Raw genomic sequence first — 18673 nt, 5'->3', positions numbered from 1 at the left:
GTTAGAAACAATGTATAATTTTTAAGTTGAATATATATATATTTGCGTGTTAACTAAGGTAAAAAGGGTTTCAGTTTCATGTAGGTTTGGTATGAGTCTTGGTACCTAGAAGTCTGGGTGAACCTGTGGCTGAAAGGTCAGTCATTTGGGTTTGTTTATGTACATATACATTTTTAATTAGGTTTTACAACCCCTGAAGTTAAGGAGATGGGTGAAAAAAAGAGGGGTTAGAAGTTTAGTGATTTTGGAAAAAAAACTGGGCTCTTGCCTAGCAACAGTGGTCAAGTGATAATTCATTCCATATGGATGAGATGCATCCTAGGTTACTGAGTAAGGGTGGAAATTGCAGAGACTCTGGCCATAACATTCCAAACCTCGTTGGATATGGGGTGATGCCAGAGCACTGGAGAATTTCAAATGTTACACTTATTTAAGAAAGGAGAGCGGGATACACCCAGCAACTACAAGCCAGTCAGCCTAACATTGTGGTGGGAAAATTTTTAGTTAATAATCTGAGGCAAAATTAATTGATATCTGAATAAGTACGAACTATTAATGAAAATCAGCTTGGATTTGGTAAAGCCAAGCTCTTTGACTAACTTGATTAGTTATTTGATGAAATAACAGAGTTGATGAGCTACTGTGGTTGGTGTGTAAATGGACTTTCAAAAGGTGCTTGACAAGTACTGCATAATACTTGTTAGTAAAATTAAAACCAGTGGGATTAAAGGGATAGTGGCAACATGAATATACAATGGCTAAGGTACAGAAAGCAGAGAGTAGTGATGAATAGTTTTTCAGACTGGAAGGAGGTATGTAGAGGTGTTCTCCAAGGGTCGGTACTGGGACCATGGCTCTTTTTGACGTGATAATAACCTAGACTTGGGTATTCAAGACGTAATTTCAAAGTTTGCAGATGACTCAAAACTCGGAAATGTAGTGTTGTAAAGGAAGCGGGGGAGAGTAATAGTCTTCAGGAGATCCAAGATAGACAGGTGATAGATGCACGGCAAATGGAATTTAATGGAAAATACATTTTGGTATGAAAGATGGGGAGAGGTAATATGAAGTAAATAGTTCAATTTTAAACGGAGTGCAGAAACAAAAAGCTCTGGGGTGTCTATGCACAATCTTTGGTCGCAGCTCATATCCAGCAAGAAAACATTCTCCACCTCTCCAAACCCTGTTACCATCTGCTCTAAACTCCTGTCCCGGAACAAAGAGCTACTTACGAGCAACTTGCTATCAAATGGTTCAGCAGGGAGCGTCCTTCCCTTGTACCAATCGGCGCGTGCGCGTGGTGTGGGATGACGTCGTCGCAGATCCAATGTGCCGTGGCTTGATAATAACGTTGCTAGGAAACACAGCTGCATCAATAAACAAAGGAGCAAGATGCTCGAACACTGCACTGATGTCCCCTCTTCCCAGTGTGAGCGGCTCAGCAGTAAGGCCCTGCTAAAGAGATGGGGCATGCAGCAAGTGCCAATGTTAAAATGATTTCGGTTAAACCTGAAGAGAATAAACGAGTGTCGAACGCTGCCACCTCGCGAAAAGCACACAGGTACCGCATTCCCATTCCAATTTCCATCCTAATTAAAATCTTAGGTTAATATTTTTGAAAGCTCCTTTGATGGATTAAGATAAGTAAAAGTGGACGTGCCCTCTGGTGTGTTGTGCCCTCTGGCCTGAATTAGCATTTGATGTACTTCGTAAAATTGTTCTGTATAACTGTATAATCGTTGGTAATTTATTTTACTTGCTTACTTGCAGAATAGCACAGGCTAACAGCTGTGTAAAGGAAACTCCAAATTACATTGACGACTTGGTGAGAATAAAATTATCAACATTTTCGTTAGTTCCACGTTAGTTTGTTCCAGAACATAATTTTATAGAACAAATTGCACATATGCCAGCTTCACTTAATGTTGAGGCAAGAATAAACAACATCATGCGTGTATACATCATGTTTCATGTAGCAAAACATTCCAAGGTGCTTAACAAGGATGTTATCATTTAAAAAAAGACACAGCTAAGAAGATTCCAGGACAGATAACCAAAAGCTTGATAAAAGAGGTAGATTTTAAGGAACGTTTTAAGGGAGAAGAGAGAGGTAGCAAGGTGGACAAGTTTAGGGAGTGAATTCCAGGGCTTTGGCCTAAGCAGCTGAAGAGACAGCCACCATTGGTGGGAGTTTAGATAAGAACAGCAGAACTTTGGATAAGCATAAGTTAACGTAGCATGGAAAATGGGAAGCCAACCAGAAAAACATTGGAGTAGTAAAGTTTAGAGGGAACCAAAGTGTGGGTGAGGGCTTTAGCAGCAGATGAGCTGAGACAGGGTCAGAGTCAGGCGATGTGATGAAAGTAGAAGGAGACAGTCTTGACAATGGAACAGATAAGTGTTTGACCCTGAGAGAAGTTTCAGATCACAACACCAAAGTTGCGAATGGTCTGGTTCAGCTTTGGACAATTGCCAGGGAGAGGGATGGAAATAATGGTGGGAATCAAAGACAATGACTTCAGTCTTCCCAATATTTAGTTGGAGGAAATTTCTGCTCACCCAATACTAGATGTCGGACAAGTAGTATGACATATCAGACAGCGGAAGGATCAAAAGAGGTGGTGATGAGATAGGCGTAAGTGGCCTCAATTTATATGTGAATCCTAATGTGCTTTCAGATTATGTCACCAAGAGGTAGCATGTAGATGAGAAATAAAACAGGGCCAAGAATAGATTCCCTTTTGAAGGTTACTATTGAATCTGCATTCCAAATATAACAACTTTCTGCAATTAAAAAATCCTCAACTCCCTCCTAATTCTTTTGTCAATTATCTTAAGCCTTTGTCCTCTGGTTATCAACCTTTCGTCAGTGAAAATGGGTTTCATCTGTCTCCTCTATCTAAACCCTTCATAATTTTGTATATCTCAATATACTACAAAATAATTTATTTCAAATATGTCTAAAGTTTCCCTATCAATAACACATTCTGAGTAAAGATATTTAAAGGAGTACTGGCACAGGTTTTGTGCTAAGTATAGTAGTGAGGGTAAGAGCCTGTCATTGACCTCATCTCCTCTAGTGATCTTCCCTTTCAACCTCATAGTCTCCCGAACTTGGACAGCCTGCTTCTACCTTCTTCCCAAAATCCATGAACAGGCCTGTCCTGGTAGACTGATCATGTCAGCCTTTTCCTGCCCCACAGAACTCATTTCTTCCTATCTTGACTCCATTCTTTCTCCCCTTGTCCAGTCTCATCCCACCTACATCCATGATTCCCCTGATGCTGTACGTCATGCAGCGCTTCACTTTCACCTACTTCAACTTGATCTACTGCATTCGCTGCTCCCAATTCGGTCTCCTCTACATTGGGGAGGCAAAATGCAGACTGGGTGACCTTCAGTCTGCCTGCAAGCATGACCCAGATCTTCCTGTCGCTTGCCATTTCAACACACCATCCTGCTCTCATGCCCACATGTCTGTCCTTGGCCTGCTGTAATGTTCCAGTGAAGCCCAATGCAAACTGGATGACCAGCACCTCACCTTCTGATTAGGCATTTTACAGCCTTCAGGACTTAACATTGAGTTCAACAAATTTAGACCATGAACTCTCTCCTCTACCTTCATCCCTTTTAAAAAATGTTATTTTTTATCCACATTTTCATCTTTATTCATTGTTTTATTCCCCCTTTTTTATCCCTTTTTCCCCAACCACCACCCCTGCTCCACTCCACCCCCAAAAGGGCCAACTGTTATTTGTTCCATGTTGTTCTTTCACAGAGTGCTGACCCTTGTTCTGCTATTAACACATTCTGCTTTCTTACCTTTATTCCACTATCAGCACCTCCTTTAGCCCTTACCACTATCATTAACACTCCCTTTGTCCTTTCGCCCATGACATCTTTGTCAATCTTTCCTTAACCTCCACCTATCGCTGGTCTTCTTTCCAGCTTCACCTGCTTCACCCCCTTTTAACAGTATAAATTTCATCATATTTCTACCTCTCTTTAACTCTGAAGAAGGGTCATGCAGACTCGAAATGTTAACTCTGTTTCTCTCTCCACAGGTGCTGTCAGCCCTGCTGAGTTTTTCCAGCATTTTCTGTTTTTATTTCAGATTCTCAGCATCTGCAGTATTTTGCTTTTATCTTAGGGTAAGAGAGCTCACTGTTATTAAGGAGTAAATCAGACTGCAATTCTGGCTTCCGCACACATGTAGTTAAATACCAAAATCAGGAAATCGTTGTCCAATTTGCCGTGTTTATCCAGAAACTTTGCTTTGCCTGTATCTCACTCAGAGACTCAGTGTCCAGTTACAGAAACAGCGTGAATTTGCCGACTAGATACCTATTAATCGCATCGGAAGATGTTAGGGCCTGTCCATTCAAGTGTAAATTAATTTTAAACAGGAATGTAAGTTTTAGTTGCTGCCAAACAACCTCTCTGGCTTTGAAAATTTACTTTTAACAGTGTGGAATTGCATTCCTTCAGATTTTAATCATTGTTGAAGTTTATTTAACTTTTTATTTCTTTCTCTTTTATTTCTCTCTCTTCCTTATCCCATCTTTCTCTTCCTCACTTTATTTTTTTTGTTGTGCATTCAGCAGTGTTTGAGGCTACTGGACTGTTGGTTGGATATGGATTTTGATCCTGCATTTGCTGACTTTGACCACCTGTCTATGGTTATTGAACTTCTTGCAGCACTACATTCCTCAGAGCTACACTCCTGTCATTGAAAATCACTGCTATCTGTATCTATTGCTGTCTAAGAGTTTGTCTGGAGGGTCTCCTGGCCCCTGTGGATATATGACATCTTACCTGCTCATCTGCACCTCCTCAACTAAGGCATCCAGTGCAGTACTGGGAAATCTTGGAGCCCATTCTCTGCTATGTTCTTGTAATCTATAGGTCTTCTTGCTCATCTTCGCTTCTGCAATCAGTTACAGCACTACCAACCGTCAAAATCTACCTTTCCTATAAGAGATGCAGGTTGGCTTTAAGTAGCTTTAATTAGTGCTAGCCTTTCACATCTTTGGGCCCCCTGCTGAGGCCTGAACCTGCTGAACAGCATGGTTAGTAGTGATTCCACAATACAATCATTTAAATGTCCAGGTAGCACAAAGCTTGCATGCTGCCTGCATTAGAAACAACGGGTGGGGTTAATCGTGCATCACAATCCCTGCGCCCTTTTTTGAATCTTATGGTATTTTGCAGTCCATGTGATTTATTTTACACTAGTGTTTCTCCACATAATTGTAATAACATAATTTAATTAATCAGCACAGCCTTGGCTCTTTAACTCATTTCTAAAGCCATGAGTTGCCTCTAGTTCACATTACAAGATGTGATTAAACTATTCATTATGCAGGACAGTTGATTTTTGGGACTTTCATGTTAGATATGTTTTACAAAAATGATGATATAAAAGGTACACAACTGATGTTAAGATACATTAAATGAGAAAAATAAGTCGCCTTCTTGGTGATAACACGATCTTAATTAGTGCTATGCTTTGTGATGTAGAAATGCTGATTTATTTTCTTTTTCAGATACAAGGTTTAAACTTCACACAGATTGGTTCTATCCCAGATTCATCAGAAGTAGAAAGTGAGCTTCAAGAAGTGAAGGAAAAAGCGAGAACACTAATGAAGGAGGTAACTTATTTTGGAATATATTAAAGTGAAATTTAAAAACACAAATTTAATTCTCAACACCTCTTCAGTGTGTAAAATGTGCACCAAAAGTTATACTTCTACCAATATTAGTAAATTAAGCATAGAAGCATATATTCAACCACTTTGTTTATTGGTCTCATATGCTTAATCCTTGTTTATTTTAAATTCTACTGCACTTAGTATTGAATTGAGACAGAAGAAAGTCTAATAAACTGAAGCTATGGTGAATATAAGTAAAAATTACAAGTTAGTCACAGAAAAACAGCAATCAATCTAAATGACCAAAAGCAAAATAAGCTTTACTTCATATTCATTGTGGCTTCCGTTTATATAGTGGTGGCAAAATCTACATTATACAGCAACACTGATCCATTTTGAGTTGATCCTGCTTTTAGCTCATGTACTCAGTTTCACATGAGTGGATACAAGAGATCAAAATTCCCTTTCAATGTCAAATTTACAGTTTGAACATACACTCCTGAACATCACTGTGATTAGCAACATCTCTTCATTTTACATATTTGAGCGGAAGGATAGTGATTATGACTAGTAATCCAGAGGCCTGGACTAATTCTCTGGATACATAAGTACAAATCCCCCCATGGCAGTTGAGAAAATTAATTTCAAGTAATTATTTAAAATTGGGATACAGGGCTTGTATCAGTAATGGTGACTATGAAACCACTTTGTAAAAGCCCATCTGCTTTACCAATACCAGTTAGGAAAGGGAATCAGCAATCCTTATCCCTCTGGCCTACATGTGACTTCAGACCAACAGCAATGTGGTTGACTCTTAACTACCCTCTGACTGGTTTGATAGCCCATTTCAATTGTATCAAATCATTATGAAAGGGTAAGAATATAACCAGCCAGATCACCCAGCATCAACCAAGATATTGGACACGACAGGGGCACACACTGCCAGTCAACCCTGCAAAATTCTCTTCAATAACATCTGGAGACTTGTGCCAAAAATGGGAGAGCTATCCCACAGGCGAGTCAAGCAAAAGCCTCACATAGTCATTATCATCAAATCATACCTTACAACCAATGTCCCAGACTTCTCTATCATCAGTCCTGGGCATCTCTTGTTCCACCAGCAGGACAGGCTCACCAGAGGTAGCAGCAGTGGCATACAGTCAGGAAAGAATGGACCTAGGATTCCTCAACATTGACTCCCAATCCCATGAAGTCTCATGACATCTGGCCAAGCACAGGCAGCAAAACCACTTGCTGATTATTAACTACTGCCCTCCCTCAGCTGATGAATCAGTACTTCTTTTTGTTGAACACCAGTTGAGAGAACCACTGAGGATACCAAGGGCACAGAATGAACTCTGAATGGGGTACTTCAATGTCATTACCCAGAGTGGCTCAGGAGCAACCCTATTGACTGAGCTGGCTGAGTTCTGTAGAACATATCTGCCAGATTAGGCATGCAGCAAGTGGTGAGAGAACCAACTTGAAGGAAAACCTACATGACTTTACCCTAATCAATCTGTTTGTTGCAGATGCATCTATCTGTGACAAAATTGACAGGAGTTATCACCGCACGGTTCTTGCAGAGATCAAGGACATCGTTCATTGTTTTGTATGGCACTATCCCAAAATGAAAAAACAGTTACTGGACCAGTTATAACTGTGCATTGGATTATAACTGCAATCCCGGTTGATCTGCGGTTAGTGTGTGCAACTGCCCTGCAGGTTGGAAGCCGGTCGATCCCCGGTCAGCATGTGCATGGCTGCCCTACGGATTGGAGGCCTGTTAATCCCCGGTTAGCATGTGGCTGCCCAGGTTGGGAGCCGTCTGATCCCCGGATAGCGGGCAGTTGACCTCAGCTCATTGAAAACCGGCTGATCCCAGCTCGCAGGCAATTGTCCTCCATAAAGTTGAAAGGCCGTTGGTGCTGATTTCTGGTTTATCTGCTGCTAGTGATTGGAGGCAGTAATCTCAGGTTGGCCCCCGGGTTGAACACTATGAGCCATGATATTATTGTTAGTGATTCCACCATGGTGAAATTTGTGCTTTGCCACGTCATTGCTGTGTGTGACTGTGAAAATCCAGTGAGACACTGGCTGAGCTAGGTTTCAAGTATAATGGGGAAAATTTGAATTAAGTCAACATAATCACAAAAAAGTGAATGAATTCCTAATCTCCTAGAAAACTCATCCCGAGTAATGTAGGCCTTAAGTGCGCAGGAATGATATGCAGAATTGTAACTAAACTGTTAATCAAGAAACTAAAAGAGACTGTAGCTGACTTCAAACTTTTCTTGTAAAAACAGAAATTAAACAATGCAAGACTCAATTGAAAGAAATGCGTTTTTACAAAATCAAACAAAACTAAAATAAACACTTTATCTACAAAATGAAAATGTATTAAATGCCTATGGAATGCATCTTCTTGTTCAGATTCTGATTTGACTGTCTCCCGGAGCTTCCCAGTGCTCCAGGTGCTAACAGCGAGAGACTTTGCAATTTTGTCCATTGGCCGTGGACTGAGAACCACAGCTGCTCCAGGATCTCAACCCACCCAGGAATTAAACCTGTAAGTGAAATACGGGCACAGAGTTATTACAGTTCTAAAAAAACTAGGTAAAAATCACATTCCATTAAGGTTCACATTGCAGTCAGTGCTGTCGTATTATACACGCAGCTAAGCTCCAGATGATGAGAATCATTTAAGATTAATCACCTTGCCATCAATTGGATTGTAGAGGTCCACGGATATGTCTCCAGGATCTGGAAGCATTTGGGGATGGCTTGACCTTGCTGTTACTGCGCCTCTGGGTGCTGCCTTTCAAACTGCAATGCTGGAAAGTCATTCATGCCATTCTCCCACCCAATGCTGCTTTGAAAGAAGGGGGAGGGATATACAGATAGACAAGTTACCTGACTCTGCTGGCGCATTTGCCAGCTTAATGTTTTGCACCTCGAGTACCGCCACCCTGTGGCATAGGACTGTACCTTCCCACTCCATCTTCTGCTGCAGGGCTGCCTTCCCTTTCCTCAGCTGTGCCACTTTCTGCCGTGACTTTGCAATCTTTGCTTGCTTGTTTTCACAGTGCAAGGGAGTCAAGAGCAACAGTAGGGATGCCTAAAGGCCATGCGGGACTTTAGGAAACTGGCCAAGGAGGCTGAGTCCCACAGCTGGATTACTGGTGTTCTAAGAGCAGAGGAAAAATATAGATAAATTCCAGTAACAAAAAAGACTTTCTAATAGCACAATTATGCAGCACTGTCTCAAATTTCAAACTCTCTCAATAGTTCCTCTCTCTATATTTCTCTACAAACTTATGTAAAGTAATTAAAAATAGGTTTCCTAACTGCTCAGCAACATATACCTTCAAATTTTTGGGAATTATTGATTGCTGAAATCTCTCCCTCTCTCTCTTTCTCTCATCTTTCTCTCCCAGAGCACTCACCATGTGGATGGCTTCTTGCAGGCTGTAGATTTGAACTGCCCGCCCCTGCTGAGTGCCATTCAAAATGGCCAATCAGATTTTAGCTTTGCTGAGGTCTAGCCAATTAGCATGAAGCTGATTGACCAGACCTCAGCATGACCTCAGATTTCGATATTTGGGGGCGGGGTCAGGAACTGGCACCAAAATCTTCATGAGCTAATGAGGTTCCTCTGATTGGAAACCGCTTCCTGTCTGGTTCCAGCACGCCAGGAGAAGAATCTGTGTATGGTGCCATATTGCGCACAATTATCAAATTGAATAAAATCAAACGCAATTATCAAATTGAATAAAATCAAACGCTGAACTTCTTGTGGGCCACAACCTGCTGATTGGCTTTCAGTTTGGTTTCCGCCAGGACCACCCGGCTTACAGTCTTGATCTAGACATGGGCCACAATTTTATGTGCATGCCCAACCGGGAGAGCGTTAAATCTCGTGAGAAGATGTCGGGCACACGTCCCAACGTCATCGCGCAGTCGTGCAATATTTCGGTTAGTGGGTGCATGCAGGACTTGGAAGTGCGTCCGCCAACAATTAATCAGCCACTTAAGGCAATTAAAAGAGCAATTGAAGGCAATTTTATGTTGCCTGTGTGATTTTGCAGTCGTCGCACGGGCAACACGGGTGATCGGCCAACTCGTTTTTTCTCACTCAGTGGAATAAAAAGGGAGCGGAGCGTTGCCTGTGTGAGTTGTTAGGAGTTCAGGTGAGAGTTTGCTGCTGCTTGTTTGCTATGATTTCACAGCTTTTCCTGTGGTTTCTTCTGAAGGTTTTGCTTTGTTAGCTTTGTTCTAAGGACTCTTTTTTTGTCAACTCTCTTGCAGCATTTCTGCCGAATGCAGCCTTCAGTGCATGGGACAGTGCCACCTGCATTTTAGCAGATGGGGATTGTTTACTCTGCTGTGGAGGAAGAGGGGGCCAGAAGGGAGAGAAGGCCAGGTGCCCGCAGGCAGTGTTGCAGGCACAGGCCTGTGGGAAGAGAGGTGCAGGCACAGGGGGTGCAGGGCCAACAGGAAAAGCAAGGCGGATGGGGCCGCAGAAGATGCCACTATCCTGCTGCCAGACTGTACAGGCAGCAATCGAGCTACCTCAACATGTCTGAGGTCCAGTACCACAGGAGGCTCCGCCTCTCTAGGGACACCATGACATCAATATGCCAGATGATTGAGCCGGAGATCCCCTCCAACTGTGTGGATGGACACCAAATGCCAGTGGCTCTGGAGGTCACAGCAGCGCTCAACATTTTTGCTTCCGGATCTTTCCAAGGGTCAGTGGGGGATCTGTGGGGGAATCAGCTGCAGCTACTTGAAATTCATGTTTCGGAGCTGGAGCTGCACCTGGAGTCACTGTGGAGCATCTGCAAGGATGAGATCTTCGTGGATAGCATGTATAGTGAGGTGGTCACACTACAGATAAAGAGCGCATAGGCAGAAAGGGAATGGGTGACCGCCAAAGTAAAAGCTCTAGGCAGGAAGTGCAGGAGTCCCTTGGGTCCATCTGCCTCTCCAACAGATTTTCCGTTTTGGATATTGCTGGGGGAGATGGTTTCTCAGGGGAATGCAGAAAAAGCTAAGTCCGTGGCACCATGAGTGGCCCAGCTGCACAAAGTGGGGGGAAAAACGAGTGGGAGAGCAATAGTGATAGGGAATTCTATCGTAAGGGGAACCGATAGCTGTTTCTGCGACTGCAGATGTGACACCAGGATGGTATGTTGCCTCCCTGGTACCAAGGTCAAGGATATCACTGACCAGCTGCAGGACATTCAGTAGGGGGAGGATGAACAGCCAGAGGTTGTGGTCCAGATCAGTACCAACGACATAGGTAAAAGAGGGATGAGGTCCTGAAACCAGAATATCGGGAACTAGGAAATAAATTAAAAAGCAGGACCTCAAAGGTGGTAATCTCAGGATTACTTCCAATGCCATGTGCTAGCAAGATCATGAAGAGGAGAATAGACCAGATGAATGTGTGGCTGGAGAGATGGTGCAGGAAGGAGGGATTTAGATTCCTGAGGCATTGGGACTGATTCTGGGGAACATGGGGCCTGTACAAGCTGGACAGGTTGCACCCCAGCAGGACTGGAACCAATATCCTCGCAGGGCTATTCACTAGTATTGTGAGGGAGGGTTTAAACTAGATTGGCAGGGGGATGGGAACCTGAGAGGGAAACAAAGATAGGAAAGAAAGACAGAAAAGTAGAAAGCAAAAGTGGAAGGCAGAGGAAACAAGGGCTAGCAACAAATAGGGACGTGCAAAAACAAATGTTAAAAAGACAAGTCTAAAGGCACTGTATCTGAATGCGCAGAGCGTTTGCAATAAGGTAGATGAATTAACATTGCAAAAAGACGTAAACGGGTACAATATGATTGCGATTACGGAGACATGGCTGCAGGGTGACCAAGGCTGGGAATTGAATATCCAAGGTTACTCGATATTTAGGACAGACAGGCAAAAAGGAAAAGGAGGTGGCTTGGTGTTGTTAATTAAGGATGAAATCAGTGCGATAGTGAGATTGGACATTGGCTCAGAAAATCTAGGTGTAGAATCAGTCTTGGTGAAGCTAAGAAGCAACAAAGAGCTGAAAGCATTAGTGGGAATTGTCTATAGGCCTCCAAACAGGAGTGATAAGATAGGGGACGAAAGTAAACAGGAAATTAGAGATACATGTAACAAGGGTGCTACAGTAATCATGGGTGACTTTTATATATAGATTGGCAAACCAAATTAGCTGTGGCGAATTAATTCCCGGAGTGTGTACGAGATTTTTTTTTTAGACCAGTATTTTGAGGAACCAACCAGGGAACAGGCTATCCTAGATTTTGTATTGTACAATGAGAAGGATTTAATTAATAATCTTGTTATGCGGAGTCCTTTAGGGAACAGTGACCATAACATGATAGAATTCTTCATTAGGATGGAAAGTGAAGTAGTCCAATCTGAAACTAGGGTCCTAAATCTTAACAATGAAACTACGAAGGTATAGGACATGAGTTGGCTAAGATACATTAGGGAACTTAATTAAAAGGCCTTAATTAAAAACCCTGGTCCACTCCTCCATCACCCCCTACTCCTCAACCCCCACTTATGGCACCTCCCCATGCCCACGCAGAAGATGCAACACCTGCCCCTTCACTTCCTCTCTCCTCACCGTCCAAGGGCCCAAACACTCCTTTCAAGTGAAGCAGCATTTCACTTGCATTTCCCCTAACTTAGTCTACTGCATTAGTTGCTCCCAATGCGGTCTCCTCTACATTGGAGAGACCAAACGCAAACTGGGCGACCGTTTTGCGGAACACCTGCGGTCTGTCCGCAAGAAAGACCCAAACCTCCCTGTCGCTTGCCATTTTAACACTCCACCCTGTTCTCTTGCCCACATGTCTGTCCTTGGCTTGCTGCATTGTTCCAGTGAAGCCCAACGCAAACTGGAGGAACAGCACCTCATCTTCCGACTAGGCACTCTACAGCCTTCCGGGCTGAATATTGAATTCAACAACTTTAGATCTTAAACTCCCCCTCCCCCCATCCCCACCCCATTTCTCCCCCCCCCCCCTTTTTTTTCAATAATTTATATAGATTCTTCTTTCCCCACCTTTTTCCATTATTTTTAAATCTAAAACTAAAACCTTGTTAGTCTGTACACCCCACCCCCACTAGAGCTGTACTTTGAGTATCCTGTCTTCCATTCTTAATTAGCACTTTCCTTAGACAAATATCACCACCTTCAACACCTCTTTGACCCTTTTGTCTGTGACATCTTTTGATTATCTGCTCCTATCACTGCTTATCTCCACAATCACCACACCCTCAACGTCTCTCTTCCCCCCCCGCCTCCCCACCTTAAACCAGTTTATATTTCTCCCTTCTCCTAACTATGCTTCAGTTCTGCCGAAGGGCCATGAAGGCTCGAAACGTTAACTGATTTCTTCTCCGCCGATGCTGCCAGACCTGCTGAGTTTTTCCAGGTAATTCTGTTTTTGTTTTGGATTTCCAGCATCCGCAGTAGCTTTTAGCTTTTTGTTTTTATCTCTGTGTTTAATTGACTGCCACCTCTCTTCAAGAAATGCTCTCTTTGAAGAAGTACGGTTCTGTTCTCCGACAGGATTTCCGCCTGTCTCTTCTGCCCTGCTCACCTTCATTGCTTTCCATTTCTCTCCTGGTGTTTGACAAGGTGTTTACTAAAACCCGCTTTCACAGCCATATCTCCTTTCTCAGTGACTGTCTCCGTCTCCGACTCACCCCACGTGGATTTCAACTGAAATTCCATCCCTCTTGTTTCGAACCCACCCAGGATTACAGGTATCTCCGGGACATAAAACGTTTCTCGGACTGCTGTTCCCGTCGCATTCTGAGATCCACACTCAGTGCCATGCGCCGCCATATGAACACACTCGACCTCTCCCTCCAGCAGTACCGCTGCACCCTTTTTCAAAGCTGCGCGTGCCCCCAGTTTCATTTTATTCTTCGCCTCATCCGTCGCCTCAACAAGAAACTTTTTCTCTTTCTCTCAAGTGCTAAGGAACGCAAGCTCCAACAACTCATCGACACCAACACCCATCTGGGACCCTCCACCCCTGCTTGTCCCTCCGTCCTCACCCCATCTTCCAATCCCAGCCCCAGCCGCGTATTCACTATACCCCCTGACCTTCCCCTCTCCGATGCTGAACATTCAGTGCTCAGCAAAGGACTTAGTTTCATACCCTTACGCCCTCATCTCAATGAATATCGGGCTCGGCATGATGCTGAACTCTTCTTCCGCCGTCTTCGTCTCCGTGCTCACTTCTTTGGGCAGGAGTCCTCTCCCCGTTCAACGGATCCTTTTACCCACCTCCAATATTCTCCCTCCACTTGGACCCCTCCCTCTGGATTCTTACCTTCTCTTGATCTTTTCATTGAGAACTGTCGGCGTGACATTAGCCGTCTCAATTTCTCTGCTCCTCTCACCCATTCTAATCTGTCTCTCTCTGAACTCACTGTACTCCGTTCTCTCAGGTCCAACCCCAACATTGTCATCAAACCCGCTGACAAGGGTGGTACTGTTGTCTGGCGCATTGACCTCTACCTCGCGGAGGCTGAGCGTCAACTCGCAGACATTTCCTCCTACCTCTCCCTGGACCATGACCCCACCACAGAACATCAAGCCATTGTTTCCAGGACTGTCACTGACCTCATCTCCTCTGGAGATCTTCCTCCCACAGCTTCCAACTTGATAGTCGCCCAACCTCGGACGGCCCGCTTCTACCTCCTACCCAAAATCCACAAACAGAACTGTCCTGGCAGACCGATCGTGTCAGCCTGTTCCTGCCCCACGGAACTCATTTCTCGTTATCTTGACTCCCTTCTCTCTCCCCTTGTCCAGTCCCTTCCCACCTACATCCGTGATTCCTCTGACACCTTACGTCACATCAACAATTTCCAGTTCCCTGGCCCCAACCGCTTCCTCTTCACCATGGATGTCCAATCCCTCTACACCTCCATCCCCCACCAGAATGGTCTGAGGGCCCTTAGCTTCTTCCTTGAACAGAGGCCCCAACAATCCCCATCCACCACTACTCTCCTCTGTCTGGCTGAACTTGTTCTCACACTGAACAATTTCTCCTTTAACTCCTCTCACTTCCTCCAAATAAAAGGTGTGGCTATGGGTACCCGCATTGGCCCCAGCTATGCCTGTCTCTTTATGGGGTATGTGGAACATTCCTTGTTCCGGTCCTACTCCGGCCCCCTCCCACAACTCTTTCTCCGGTACATCGATGATTACTTCGGTGCTGCTTCATGCTCTCGTCGGGACCTGGAAAATTTATCAATTTTGCTTCCAATCTCCACCCCTCCATCATTTTCACATGGTCCATCTCTTACACTTCTCTTCCCTTCCTTGACCTCTCTGTCTCAATTTCTGATGATAGACTGTCCACCAATATCCATTACAAGCCCACCGACTCCCACAGCTATCTCGACTACAGCTCCTCACACCCCGCTTCTTGTAAAGACTCCATCCCATTCTCTCAGTTCCTTCGCCTCCGTCGCATCTGTTCTGATGATGCTACCTTCAAAAACATTTCCTCTGACATGTCCTCCTTCTTCCTTAACCGAGGTTTTCCATCCACGGTCATTGACAGGGCCCTCAACCGTGTCCGGCCCATATCCCGCGCATCCTCCCTCACGCCTTCTCCTCCTTCCCAGAAACATGATAGGGTCCCCCTTGTCCTCACTTATCACCCCACCAGCCTCCGCATTCAAAGGATCATCCTCCGCCATTTCCGCCAACTCCAGCATGATGCCACCACCAAACACATCTTCCCTTCACCCTGCCTGACAGCATTCCGTAGGGATCGTTCCCTCCGGGACACCCTGGTCCACTCCTCCATCACCCCCTACTCCTCAACCCCCACTTATGGCACCTCCCCATGCCCACGCAGAAGATGCAACACCTGCCCCTTCACTTCCTCTCTCCTCACCGTCCAAGGGCCCAAACACTCCTTTCAAGTGAAGCAGCATTTCACTTGCATTTCCCCTAACTTAGTCTACTGCATTTGTTGCTCCCAATGCGGTCTCCTCTACATTGGAGAGACCAAACGCAAACTGGGCGACCGTTTTGCGGAACACCTGCGGTCTGTCCGCAAGAAAGACCCAAACCTCCCTGTCGCTTGCCATTTTAACACTCCACCCTGTTCTCTTGCCCACATGTCTGTCCTTGGCTTGCTGCATTGTTCCAGTGAAGCCCAACGCAAACTGGAGGAATAGCACCTCACCTTCTGACTAGGCACTTTACAGCCTTCCGGGCTGAATATTGAATTCAACAACTTTAGATCTTAAACTCCCCCTCCCCCCATCCCCACCCCGTTTCTCCCCCCCCCCCTTTTTTTTCAATAATTTATATAGATTCTTCTTTCCCCACCTATTTCCATTATTTTTAAATCTAAAACTAAAACCTTGATAGTCTGTCCACCTCACCCCCACTAGAGCTGTACTTTGAGTATCCTGTCTTCCATTCTTAATTAGCACTTTTCTTAGACAAATATCACCACCTTCAACACCTCTTTGACCCTTTTGTCTGTGACATCTTTTGATTATCTGCTCCTATCACTGCTTATCTCCACAATCACCACACCCTCAACGTCTCTCTTCACCGTCCCCCTCCACCTTAAACCAGAAACCAGTTTATATTTCTCTCTTCTCCTAACTATGCTTCAGTTCTGCCGAAGGGCCATGAAGGCTCGAAACGTTAACTGATTTCTTCTCCGCCGATGCTGCCAGACCTGCTGAGTTTTTCCAGGTAATTCTGTTTTTGTTTTTAATTAAAAGGCATGATGGTGGATAGACAATGGCTAATATTTAAGGAAGGAATGTATGCATTACAACAGTTATATATTCATTTCTGGCACAAAAACACAACAGGAAAAGTAGCCCAACCATGGGTAACAAAAGAAATTAAGGATAGTATTAGATCCAAAGAAGAGTCATATAAAGTTGCTAGGAAAAAGTAGCAAGCCTGAGGATTGGGAACAGTTTAGAATTCAGCAAAAGAGGACCAAGAGATTGATTAAGAGGGGAAAAGTAGAGTATGAGAGAAAACTTGCAAAGAACACAAAAGCAGACTGTAAAAACTTCGATGAATATGTAAAAAGGAAAAGATTAGTGAAGACAAATGTAGGTCCCTGAAATGGGAGAAGTTATAATAGAAAACAAGGAAATGGGAGAGCAATTAAACAACTACTTTAGTTCTGTCTTCACGGAGGAAGACACAAATAACTTCCCAGAAATACTAGGGAACCAAGGGTCTAATGAGATGGAGGAATTGAAGGAAATTAATATTACTAAAACAATTGTGCTGGAGAAATTAACAGAACTGAAAGCCAATAAATCCCCAGGTCCCAATAATCTACATCCCAGGGTACTAAAGGAGGTGGCCATGGAAATAGTGGATGCATTGGTTGTCATCTTCCAAAATTCCATAGATTCTGGAACAGTCCTCTCAGACTGGAGGGTGGCAAATGTAACCCCACTATTTAAAAAAGGAGGGAGGGAAAAAAAGCAAATTACAGACTGGTTAGCCTAACCTCAGTAGTAGGGAAAATGCTAGAGTCTATTATTAAGGATGTGATAACAGGTCACTTAGAAGATATCAACGGGATTAGACAAAGCCAACATGGATTTATGAAAGGGAAATCACATTTGACAAACCTACTGGAGTTCTTTGCTCTCTGCACAATCGGGCATTGGCAAGTGGGGACCCACTCAAGGATGAGGATAGCGATGCAGTTCTACAGGCCTCAGTGGATGACTCTACTGATGGATCTGATGAGGAGTCCGGGTAGGCACAGGGTGAGCACATGGAGGCAGATTTAAAGAACCTTCAGGGAGTCAGGGACACCAGGGAGGCCTTGATTCAACGCACCTTCAGCTGGGCTGTCAGGACATGGCTTCAATCTCATGGCAAGGGCGCCACCTCCTCCACACACATTTCTGAGGAGGCAATCCCATGACCCCAATATCGCCTCACAACCTCTGTAATAAAGTTTTCTGCCCCTGCCGTCTATCATAAGGCACTGATGAGCCCTGCATCTATGGAAAACAAGAAGGTCACTCGGGGCATTGAAACAAAATCTAGATTCGTATCTTTTCCAGAGTTGCAAAAAAAAGGAACATAACATCATTTTGTTGCTCTGGTCACACAAACACATAACACTGATGAAATGAAAGAATGTCACGCATGATGATAACGCCATCCTGTGCTCATGGTGCCTTAAAGTTACGCTTGCAAGTGCCATGCCTTGGTGCACTCTCCCCCCTCCCCCACGCCCCCTGCTGTCAGCGGCATTGGAGACAGATTGCTGACTGTGTTGTTGTGTCGGCCCTGATGACCTTGGAGGTCATCCTGTGGCCAGCAGGGCCTGAGCAGGCTCTGCCTGGGAAGGTGTGACCAGTGACATGGCTGGGCACTCATCAGTCATCATGGCCTTAAAAGATGCTACGGTCACTAGTAGAGGTGGGGAGAAGCTGCCGTCCTTGCCCGGAGCGCCTTGAGAGGAGTTCGCAGAGATGGCGGGCAGCTCAACCACCAGCGTGAGCCACATCTGGACCTGCCTGCTCACCACTGATGGCCGGGCACCTAGCAGAGTGACTAGGTGCCTCATCCATCTCCCACGCCAGCAGTGACCTCCTGAAGTCAATGCAGATGTGTGGGAGTGCAGGTATGAACGTGACCCCAGGAACCCCTTATTCTGTTCCTAGGTTTGCCTCTCCATGAGAGTCACCATTCTGTCAATGGAGGAGGCTGTGCACTTCGTGCTCAGGGCCAATGCAGTATTCAAGCTCCTCAAAGACTCCTCCATGACAGACCATGGCATGCAAACCCTCATGGATCTCCGCCACATCTTCCCATGCATCCCATTGAATATCCAGCATCTGCCACTTGATGGACAAATCCAGAGGCTCATCATCTGCCTCAGAGTCAGGATCGTCCTGGTCTCCAGCAGTCCTCCGACAGCTGGCGCCCTATGCACCCTCTGCCTCCACCATCTCCTCATGCAAGTGTGCTGTG

At 44.7% G+C, this 18673-nt stretch overlaps 1 protein-coding gene and 1 long non-coding RNA gene across 5 annotated transcripts in view; one reads left to right on the top strand and one right to left on the bottom strand.

Annotated features, from left to right (window-relative positions):
- Positions 1–1318: 1318 nt before the first annotated feature.
- LOC144697163 (coiled-coil domain-containing protein 192-like) overlaps positions 1319–18673 on the top strand; it is a 123033-nt gene continuing 105678 nt past the window's right edge. For 3 of the 4 annotated variants that reach the window (XM_078569045.1, XM_078569036.1, XM_078569027.1), the window contains exons 1-3: positions 1394–1561; positions 1771–1825; positions 5547–5651. In XM_078569045.1, the coding sequence (XP_078425171.1) occupies positions 1464–1561; positions 1771–1825; positions 5547–5651 (258 nt within the window). In that variant the 5' untranslated portion in view covers positions 1394–1463. Of the gene's footprint in view, positions 1562–1770; positions 1826–5546; positions 5652–18673 lie in introns of all 4 variants that reach the window. The other variant, XM_078569020.1, reaches the window with a different exon arrangement.
- LOC144697183 (uncharacterized) lies at positions 5786–9401 on the bottom strand. The gene is made up of 3 exons (XR_013580316.1): positions 9098–9401; positions 8368–8838; positions 5786–8218 (listed from the first exon to the last, which is right to left on the bottom strand). It is a non-coding gene; the product is annotated as an uncharacterized LOC144697183 (long non-coding RNA).

The sequence above is a fragment of the Cetorhinus maximus genome, chromosome 2, assembly GCF_964194155.1.
Source record: "Cetorhinus maximus chromosome 2, sCetMax3.hap1.1, whole genome shotgun sequence".
In the NCBI taxonomy this organism is placed as follows: Eukaryota; Metazoa; Chordata; class Chondrichthyes; order Lamniformes; family Cetorhinidae; genus Cetorhinus; species Cetorhinus maximus.
This window is presented reverse-complemented; position numbering and strand designations above follow the sequence as displayed.